Source organism: Silurus aristotelis (genome assembly GCF_946808225.1).
Source record: "Silurus aristotelis genome assembly, chromosome: 28".
NCBI classification, from domain to species: Eukaryota; Metazoa; Chordata; class Actinopteri; order Siluriformes; family Siluridae; genus Silurus; species Silurus aristotelis.
Genome location: NC_139601.1, coordinates 8,466,280 through 8,477,723, shown reverse-complemented (window position 1 = coordinate 8,477,723; position 11,444 = coordinate 8,466,280). Strand labels below are relative to the sequence as shown.

The window sequence follows — 11,444 nt, the reverse complement described above, 5'->3', positions numbered from 1 at the left end:
TTTTTCTGCTACTGTGCACCTTATTCTGTCACGACAGGTTTTACTGGTGGAGCTATTGCTGTTTTTATTTTTATATTTTGTGTATTGTGTGTTGTCCTGCACTGTCCTGTGTTGTCTTTTGCACTGTTTGCACCAGTTGCACACATGCACTTTATGTGGCAGGGATCTTAGTTCCTGGCCCTGTGTTCTTCTGTTCTGTGACTGTTGTTTTATGTTGTTTTATGTAGCACCTGGGTTCAGGAGGAACGTTGTTTCATTTCACTGTGTACTGCATCAGCTATATATGGTTGAAATGACAATAAAAGCTTCTTGACTTGACTTGACTTGACTTGACTTGACATGACCCAGCATTACACTCTCCAGAATCTGCTCACTTTTGGTTTCCTAAGCAAGGCCCTCAACCCTCAACCTTTCAGTTGTAGTAAAATAATTGTAAATCGCTCTAGATAAGAAGGTCTACCAAATGCAAAAAATGTAAATTGTGATTTCAATAATATCCTTTGACATCTGAATTTCATAGAAGGAGTTGTCTTGGTGGCACTGTTATAATTCAAGCTATTTATTATCGACACATTGTTAAGTGTACATTGCTGGTTGGTAAATGTTCGTGTGCCTTTAATTGAGGATGCATGGAACTGGCACTAACCTTCACATAAACTGGAGCAGAGGAGGTGCCTGGATGCGCAGCTTATTCTGGCTGCTGGTTTGTTGATGTTTAAACAGATTTCAGTAAAATCAAAGAGCATAGATTTTCCAAAGCAAATGTAACACACTTCCCTTTCACATCTTACCTAACCGGAGTGATTAAGTGACCTGAGATGCCGCTATCAGCTGTGCTGGTACCGCTACTCTACATGTTATCTGCTTGGCACGGTAAGGCAGTGTTTCTTTCCAGGCCCCGATGCGAAAGGCATGCATCTGGGACGCGAAGAAAGACAATAATAGCTTCATTTACACCCGAACGTGCTTACAACGTTACCGATAATGCGCTATTTAATTTACGTAACGTAGCTAACGTAATTTGCTATTGTGTTTATACGTAAGAGACATTTTAGAGGAAAGTGGGGTCGGTTGTTACATCTCTGGTACATCGCTGATCATGAAATCGAGTGTTTGACAATTTTGTGCAAGTCTATTGGGATTGTGGGCAAAAATATGTAATATAAACGTAACATATTTATTACAAATGCGCTATTCTCATTTAGATTTGACAGGTAATTTGCAGAGAACAAGCAATTTTATATAAATCATCCTGTACTTGTACGATTCGTATCCAATCAAAAGCTTTCTAGAAAACATTTTTCCTCCACCCATTAAAACTCTGTGGGTATAACTAAGTAGCTCATTACATTGAAGTTGTTTTTGTACAGCGCCTTCTGAAGGTATTGAAGTGACAGGGCATATATGCTTAAGACATTTAGGTTTGAGATCAAAATATGATAACAGATGATTGATTAGAATTTCAGTTTTTATATATACTTATATATCCCTAGAAAATAAATATAAATAATGGGATTATAGCAATGTTTAAAACTAGTTGTCTTTTATTAAAATGCACATTTACAAGCCACAGTGTTAAAAATGTACTTCTGATCAGAAGGTCATGAAAATCCCAGCACAACTAAGCTGTCACTGCTAGACCCTAGAGCAAGGCCCTTAAACCTCTGCTAATCAGTTGTATAAATTCAATTCATTTTTATTTGTATAGCGCTTTTAACAATGAACATTGTCTCTAAGCAGCTTTACACAGATAATGTGGTGATTAAAAATGTTCTTTATAAGTAAGTTTTTCCCTGATGAGCAAGCCGGTGGCGACTGTGGCAAGGAAAAACTTCCCGAGATGGCATAAGAAAGAAACCTTGAGAGGAACCAGACTCAAGAGGGAACCCATCCTCATCTGGGTTGCACCGAATGTCCATTTGTCCATTTGTCCATTGCTACAAATGTCCATTTGTAGCATTGTACAATGTTGCGGGGTACAGTGTTGATGATCAGAAGCGAACTGTATTCCTGAGTCAGTGTAGGAGACTGTTGACATTAACTACAGTCCAATCCATCCTCAAATCGCCCGTTCATACTCCGGAATTTCATGGAACCACCCAAGGCGTTGATGAGTAAATGAGTAAGTCGCTCTAGATAAGAGCATCTGGCAAATGGCATAAATGTAAATAAGGCTTCAAAGAAAAGAGCACAATACTTACTATGACAAAATAAGTATCATGGATACCTTGTATCTGTGCAAGACACAGTGAAATTTCAAGACTTTCAAGCCATTCTGAGGCAAAACGTACCCATAATAAACTTATTTTAGTCACTGTTCATAGGTCCTTTAACAGGAAAATATACATAAAAAAAAAACAGGGAATGGCTATAAACAAAAGACAGAACTATTCTGAATTAGCATTTTATGAACTGATCTGGACATCTGTGGAAAGAATTTAAACATACAGTCTGGAGACTACATTCAAACCTGAAACAGCTGGAGCAGTTTACTCATGAAGAGACAGATTACCTGCTGCAGAAGTCTACAGAAATCACTTGCATGCATTGATTGCAATGGTTGCATTTGGTTAAGTGTCCTATCATTTTGGTCAATGCCATGTTCGTTTGTTTATTATTTTATATATTTTTCTGAAAAAAAAATCAAATAGAAATTATTTTAGCAAATTTGTCTATGTCTGTATGTGTCAAGATATTTTTAACAACTTACACCAATCAGGCATTATGGAAGTTAGTGCCGGTATTGATGATATGAAACATAATGTGCAGTGGATCATTTTAACAGATACAGTAAAATGTATTAATTTCCTGTGTTGTGTTCTTTGCTAATGAATAACTTCTTATATCACAAAATGGTGACTAGGATTAAGCATTGCAAAGATGGCTACTGCTAACGGGCTTTTCCTGGGTTTTTTCCTGCCTTGCTCTGGTGAGCCTTCTATGCCGTTCAGCAAAAGGCTGTGGATCTTTGAAAATTATTTAAGAGTCATTAATGCTACAGAGGATGATTGGATTGATGAAAGGCAGAGAGCATTGAAAGATGGATACATTACAGGATTCATTGAAAGCCTACGTTGTGCCAAAGCTGACATGTTAGCTAAACACCACACCTTTCATAAATGCTGTCAGGCACATCACAAAGGAGTTAAGCACATTCATGTGGCTCCTTTCGGTTAGTTGGTAGAGAATGTGCTTAGCCCAAGAATATGTGAGAGATTGTGAGGTTGTCATGATAGAAAGCTGTCATGATAGAAAGCTGTTGAATCTGCTGTTGATCAGGCTAAATCCACTTCAAATCCTGTTTGATAACAGTGTTTTTTTTTTGTACTGTACATGGAACATTCAATATTCTTAGCAGTAAACTACTACTGAATCTACTTTAGACTCACAGACTTCTATGATGGATTTAGTGGTTGACACTGGGTCCTCAGTATCTAACCTGCCTCACAGAACTTATGTACACTGTTTTAGTACCATAATGCTTTCACAGCCCAAACCCAGACCTGTTACATATTCGAAAGCTCAAATTCCTGTTGTTGGGTGTTTTTCAGCAAAGGTTTCCCTACTTGACCACTCAGAATCTGCTATATTCTTCATTCTTCCAGGAACACCGCTAATGGGGAGAGATCTAATGCTTCCAGTACATGTGAGGCTTGAACACATGTCCTAAGGCCATTACTGTACCTGCTTTATCTGTGGCACTTACTCTTTTGTCATGTTCCTTAAGGACTGGCTTCAGTGCATACAGCATTTCAGAAGATCATAACTTAACAGGGGTTGAAAATTTCCTTTTGCCACCCTTGTAGCTTTAGAGCATGCATGCCTTCAAGGTGCAAATTGATTTATCTGTTCAAAAGAGACTGTAAAAAAAGAGAAGTAAAAGCAGCAGTTACAGTAGCAAACAATGCTGCTGTTGCATTATTTGAGTCTTATAAAGACAGTTGGATATGTGGAACCAGGAGATACTGAGCAACTCATAAAATAGCTCAACACCTGGGATCATCATAGATCCAACACCAACTCCTCCATGTCAGAGCCTTTAAACGTGCAAAGAAGTCCAATGTCCAAACTGTACATGAAATGGGATCCAAAGGGTGCTGGTACCTCTCTAGTTAGTTTGGAATATTTGCAGGGTCTGCATCTACTCTTTGAAGGTCCGTAATCATGAGGTAAGACACAACTGGAGCTGGCGCAACCTCAGAATGCCTCGGGATAGGTGAAGAACGAGAAGCAGTGGAGAGAAATTAGGAATTAGCATTGGTGCTGTTCATAATATTAACAAGCACAGGTTAATAATGTACAATTTGTTCAGATGTACTGGAGCACAAAGGCATAATATGTGATATGTGCTATGTGTAGGACTTGCTACAAAGGTACGTCTTCAATCTGTGCTTAAACTGGGGGAGTGTGCCCCAAACACTGTCAGGAAGACTATTTCAAAGTTTAGTAGCTAAATGTAAGAATGCTCTACTGCATTTAGTGGACTTTGCTATTCTAGAGCCTACTAAAAGTCCAGAGATTTGAGATCTCAAGGAGTATGACGGATTGTAGTGTGATAAAAGACTAGATAGATACATGGGAGCTGAACCAATTTGTGCTTTGTTAGTAAGTAGCAATAGTTTGTAGTCAGTTTGAAACAGGTATCCAGTGTATAAGTGAACTGCTGCATCCTGGAATAACTGTAGCTTGTTTATTAATGATGCAGGACAACCACCCAGTAATGCATTACAACTACAATTATAAAAGAAAGTTATGCGTCATTCAATCTTTTAATTCTTTACCATACTCAGTCCTTGCAGGATTTTAATCCATGACAATGTAGTGTTTTACTAATGGTAACCGTTGAGATTTTTGTCCCAGATCATTGACCAGGTCCTCCAGTGTAGTTCTAGGCTAATCCCTCACCTTTCTCAGGATCATTGATACTCCACGCAAGATCTTGCATGGAGCCCCAGTCTGAATAAGATTGACAGTCATCTTGAATTTCTACCATTTTCTAATAATTGTGCCAACAGTTGCCTTCTAACCAAGCTGTTTGCCTATTGTCCTGTAGCCCATCCAAGCCTTGTGCAGGTCTACAATTTTGTCCCTAGTGTCCTTAGACAGCTCTTTGGTCTTGCTGTGGAAAGTGGAAAGATTGGCGTCTGATTAATTGAGTGTGTGGACAGGTGTCTTTTATACAGGTAATGAGTTCAAACAGGTGCAATTAATGCAGTTAATGAGTGGAGGATAGGAGGGCTTCTTACAGACAAACTAACAGAATTCTTGCTGGTTGGTAGGTGACCAAATACTTATTTAATGCAATAAAATGGAAATTAATTATTTTAAAAAATCATACAATGTGATTTTCTGGATTTATTTTTAGATTCTGTCTCTCACAGTTGAGGTGAAAATTACAGATCTCTCCGCTCTTTGTAAGTGGGAAAACTTGAAAGATCGGCAGTGTATATATTTTTTAGGAGTGATGAGGATGGACAGGATTAGAAATATGTTTATTCGAGGGAGTGTGCATGTAGGACGTTTTTGGAGACAAAGTGAGGGAGGCGGGATTGAGATGGTTTGGTCATTTGCAGAGGAAGGATATATATAGGTAGATGGGGTGCATAGGTAGAAGAATGCTGATGATGAAGCCGCCAGGCAGGAGGTTTATGAATGTGGTGAGGGAAGACATGCAGTTGGTTAATTTGAAAGAGGCACATGTAGAGAACAGGTAGTATGGAAAGGGATGATCAGCTGTGGCGACCCCTAATGGGAGCAGCCAAAAGAAGAAGAAGTAGAAGATGGTAAAATAGAAAATAATCACTCAATTCTTCCCTGTGTTGTTTATTTTAAACAAGCTTCTTTCACTTTCCCACACATCTATATCATAACATCTATGTATGTCAAAAATTCATATAGGCACACACATATATATATGTGTGTGTGTGTGTATATATATATATATATATATATATATATATATATATATATATATATATATATATATATATATATATATATATATATATATATATATATATATATATATAATGTATGTGTGTGTGTGTATATATATATATATATATATATATATATATATATATATATATATATATATATATATATATATGCACAAGTACTGTATGTCTGTCAGACTTATGCATTTTTGTTGATAAATAGCTATTATTTTAGTACTATTCAATAGCTAGTATTTTGCATACATTTACAATTACAGTTATGTCATTTGGCAGACACTCTTATCCAAAATGATTTACAAAAGTTATTTTCAAGTCTACATTCTGATAATAGTTCATTAGGTCAGACACTAAGAATACCAAATACCAAGTTTTTTTTAAGAGAAGTGCTAATTGCTTTGCTTTGTTTTGTTCAGCTAATGCCAATGAGGATTGCCTGTGGTACGTGGACAGAAATGGGACGTGGCACAATGGCTTTGACTGCCCACTCATCACTTTCTGCTGTGGAAACTGCCACCATCGATACTGCTGTCCGGATAGAATGAAGATGATCACAGAAAGTGGACAGAAACGCTGCATGCTCTTTCATCTTAGGTAGAGAAAGTATTATGGTTTTACATATTAGGACATAAAACTCATCTGGTTCTTAGCAGGTCATAAAATGTCTGTAAATATTTAGTTCACTACATACATTATTTATGTTTATAACCTCAAATCCATAAAGTGCAGATCACATTAACCTATATTTTATTCATAAATGAACATAAAATGCTAAATGTTAACATCATTTTAAGCAAAAATAAGGACATTTTGAATTTAATGGCTGCAGCATGTCTTTAGAAAATTGGGACAGGGCATGTTTTCCACTGTGTAGTGTCACTTTTACATCTGGGAACTGTGGAGACCGCAGTTTTGGGAGACGTTTTGGGAGAAGAATGTTGTCCTATTCATGTCTGATACAGTGGGGCTTCTTTTTCAAATATGTCATTCCATGATATGCCAAATGTTTTCAATTGGTCAATGCTCTGGACTGCAAGCAGGCCAGTTGAGCATTCAGAATCTTCTACTAGGAAGCAATGCTGTTTTAATAGATTTTTGCATTGTCTTGCAGAAATATGCAAAGCCTTCCTATAGTGTTGTCTAGATGAAAGCATATGTTGCTCTAAAACCTTTATTTATAGAGCTTTGACCTGCATTCGTGGATGGCATGGCTAACTGTTCACAGAAAATGATTCCTGGAGGCGATGTTGCAGCCTGATACTACAATCATACAAATTATTTTTTTTCTTATTAATCAGCACTCAGTTCCCTATAATGACAAAGTTAAAACATAATTCAAGAAATATCTGTCAATTTATTAAAAAGAAAACACTGAAATATCACATGAACAAAAGTTTATCAAATGAACAAAAGTTTATCTCAGGTGCCTCCCATTTATCTTGATCATTGCTGAGGTGTTTCTACACCTTGATTAAAGTCCACCTGTGATAAGTTAAAGGAATTGGACATAATTTAGAAAGGCACATACCTCTCTATACAGGGCTTACAGCTGCAAAAACTAAGCCATGAAGTCAAAGGAACTGCCTGCAGAACTTAGAGACAGGATTGTTGCATCAAATTTGGGGAAGCTAACACAATAATTCCATGCATGTGATATTTCAGTGTTGTTTTTTTAATTACAGACATTTCTAGAATTCTGTTTTCACCTTGTCAATATGGGGTTCTGAGTGTATAGTAATCGAAAGAAATTAAGTTTGAACGATTGTAGTATCAGGCTGCAACATACAATACAACTGTGTGCGACGGTGAATTTTACCAATCGATAGGTTGGATCGTACTTTGCTGATAACTTATTAATAAACTGATTCATTTTTCAACTGGATACTGGATTAGAAACATTTATTGTCAAAATAACTGCCAACAAAAGTGAGTACACCATAAGTAAGCATGTCAAAACAGTGTCCAAAGTGTCAAATTTCGTTTGCGTTTCATTTTTATCTAGCACTGACTTAATAATGACATCACAGAGCTGCTGGATGTTAGACACATGGCACTTCTCCACCTTTCACTTGAGGATGCACCACAGGTGCTTAATAAGGTTCAGGTCTGGAGACATATTTGGCCACTCCATCACCTTCACCCTCAGCAAGGCAGTTGTCATCTTGGTGGTGTGTTTGGGTTTTCATGTTGGAAAACTGCCATTCGGCTCAGTTTCTGAAGGGAGAGCATCATGTTCTGCTTCAGAATGTCACAGTACATGTTTTCCACAATGAACCACAGCTCCCCAGTACCAGCAGCACTCATGCAGCTTCAGACCATGATGTGACCACCACCATTCTTGACTATAGGCAAGACACAATTTTCCTGGTACTCTTCACCATGGGGATCACCACACATGCTGAACACCATCTTCTGAGCCAAACAAGTTTATCTTGTCATCAGACTACAGGACCTGGTTCCAGTAATTCATGCTCTTGCACAGCCAGCATCACAAGCGGCTTCTTTCTGGGATGACGGTCATGCAAACCGACTTGTTGCAGTGTGTGGCATATGAGTGGAACCCGTCTTGGAAAACCTCTGTATGACCCTGGCCACTGTAAAGTAACTCAGTTTCAGGGTGTTACTGATATTATAGCCTAGGCCAGCTTTGTGGAAAGCAACAATTCTAATTCTGAAATCCTCAGAGAGTTCTTTGCCATGAGGTGTCATGTTGAACATCCACTGATCAGTATGAGAGAATTGTACTCAAAGCACCAAATGTTAACTGCTCTAATACAAGATACACAAATTTGTATGGTCCTGTCAAGCAGACAAAAACATGAACATGAACAGGACAGGTGGCTTTGCATGGTTACCCGGTGTACAGCTGTTAACACTTAGAGTGTGCCCACTTTTATTGCTAGCTATTTTGACAATAAAAGCTGTATGTTAAGTTAATTTTAGAGGAACAATTTAATCTGTACTGCTATACAGAGTGCACATTGACTACTCAAAAATATATAAAAAATTCACCTCTATTGTATCATCTCTTGAGAAGATATACCAAAATGGTTGCTGAAATGTGAGGGGTGTAAACACTTTTGTGAGATATATCATTAAAAAGTTGATTTATTTTAGTAATTCAATACAAAAAAGTATATTATATAGATTCATCACACACAGACTGATGTATTTATTTATTTTAGTTTTGATGATTATGGCTTACCGCTAATTAAAAAACCCAAAATTCAGTATCTCAGAAAATTGTAATATTGTGAAAAATTTCAATATTGGAGTCTCGTTGTGTCATATTCTAATCAGCTAATTTAATCAAAACACCTGCGAAGGTATCCTGAGCCTTTAAATGGTGTCTCAGCCTGGTTCAGGCTACACAATAATGGGGGAAAACGGCTGTCTTTACAGTTGTCCAGAAGACTATCAATGATACCCTGCACATGGAGCTATACTATATATACTATTTACTATATATATATATTTATTTATTTGATTGAGTAAAATTACAGTAAATGTCACATAATTGTTCTGTTCTTTAGTCCCTCCACTATAGCAGGTATTGCTTCATCCATCCTACTATTTGTGGCTGCCATTGCCACCATGGTCTGTTGCTTTATGTGCTCTTGCTGCTACCTGTATCAACGGCATAGGCAACATGGCAGGATATCTTATGATTGTAAGTACATTTAAATGTACACTTATTATACACAACATAGTAATTATATTTTGTGCAGATATTGGAGGGATATTTTGGAGTACAACACAGTTTCCAAGATATAAAAGAACCTTGTACATAGTATACAAATATTTTGTATGTTGTCTGTTTCAAATATAGTTTATATTAGCACATCCTCCTGCATTTTTTTGGTCTGCTGAGAATAAGAAATTCTACATTTTGCATTCATAGCCCAGCAGATTCCTATGGCCAGCTACCCTGTGGGACCCATGTATGATGCTTATGGTAAACCTATTGGAAGTTTTGAGTACCCTGGATATGCAATGGCATCTCAGTATCCAGGTTTGCCTCAGCAGTGTCCCAGCTTCCCTCAGGTGCCATACCCACCAGGTCTTCCTCCCAATCCAGGGCCCAGCCAAGGAGGTGAGAGACCAATGGTGAAAAATAAATGTAAATTATTTTGATAATTGCATTTTTTTTAAGTGAACAGATCAAATATTTTTAACAGATTCAAATGAACATAGGAAGAGAACATGTTCGTTGTTTTGATCTTTTTTTTTTTTTTGCTGACTGCACTGCATGCCTCCTCCTTTATTAGTATTAACTTTAATATTGACTTTGTGGCTGAATGAGCACAAATCTCCATAAACACACTCCAAAATTTACTGGAACATGAGTTGAGCTTATTATAACAGCAAATGGGGACTAAATGCGTAATAAGTTGTTTAAAAAAAAAGCATATTTGGATATAATGGTCAGGTGTCCACAAACCTTTATCCCTATAGTATATTTGGTGCTGTGTAAATACTTTTCCTAACATTTTTATTTACATGTTACAGCACCTCCACCATATTCTGCTTCATAGCATCCAGAACACTGGCCACTGAGAGATCCTCCAGGAATGGGAGCATAAAATGTGTTTGTGGTATGGGGCCCTGTTCTTGAGAAATGATTTGCATCACTTTATAAAATCATATTTATTGTATTTATTTCTCCAATGATCTTTAGGGTGAAGCATGAATGGTCTGGTTTTGCCTGTTATTGTTTGCCTGAAGTATAGAGATGTTACATGTAACTGACTGGTGAAACTGGATTCAGTTAAAATCAGTCAAGCTAACTGTCTGTATATATTATAACAATGGTACATTACCATTTAAAAATGTATTGGAGTTAGCAAAAGAATTAACAGACAGATTCAGGGTTTTGGTTCAAGCTATGTGTCTTATTTAATATTTGTTTTGTTATTATTTACTAATAATGTGTTGTAAATTACATGCAACTTTTTTCATGGAACTCAAAATTTAACAGAGTATATGTACTACCCTATATAACATACTTTCCAGAAAATAGTACATAAAAGTATTCCTACCAATGTTTGGCTTTAGTAATTTAAAGGTCTAAACCGGGGGTGTCCAATCTTTTCCACAAAGGGGCAGTGTCATCCGAACCAATCAAGGGTCACACCTGATAGTCTTTGAAAATGAAAATCATTAGATTTAAACAGGTAGAATTCAATGTAGACTTGCTTGGTTTGAATGAAAACCTGCTCTCACACTGGCCCTTTGTGGAAAAGATTGGACATCCCTGGTCTAATCATTAATGCCACCACATAAGCTTTTTTGTGATAATGTGATAGTGTATATTTTGAAGGTCACAGGTATGTAATATTTGAATAACAGAAAAATAGCCATTTAATTCCTGGAATGATATAATATGTTACTTAGGATAAGTTCTGATAAGAGCTCTCATCTGAAAATCTGAATTACTAAAATGTAAGTATTACATAACTGAATTTTTACAATAAAATATTTGGTCTTTTA

At 36.9% G+C, this 11,444-nt stretch overlaps 1 protein-coding gene across 2 annotated transcripts; it reads left to right on the top strand.

Moving 5' to 3' along the window:
- The first annotated feature begins 639 nt into the window (after positions 1-639).
- On the top strand, positions 640-11,444 carry shisa4 (shisa family member 4). Of its 2 annotated transcripts, XR_014532249.1 has the most exons (6): positions 640-873; positions 6,371-6,548; positions 9,488-9,624; positions 9,856-10,047; positions 10,464-11,019; positions 11,198-11,444. XR_014532249.1 is itself a non-coding variant. In XM_083534311.1 (5 exons), exons 1-5 carry the CDS (start codon positions 819-821, stop codon positions 10,487-10,489), a joined length of 588 nt encoding a protein of 195 aa, XP_083390437.1. In that variant the 5' UTR covers positions 640-818; the 3' UTR covers positions 10,490-11,444. The 2 variants fall into 2 exon arrangements, 1 of the variants encoding a protein (XP_083390437.1); XM_083534311.1 differs by having other exon boundaries at positions 10,464-11,444.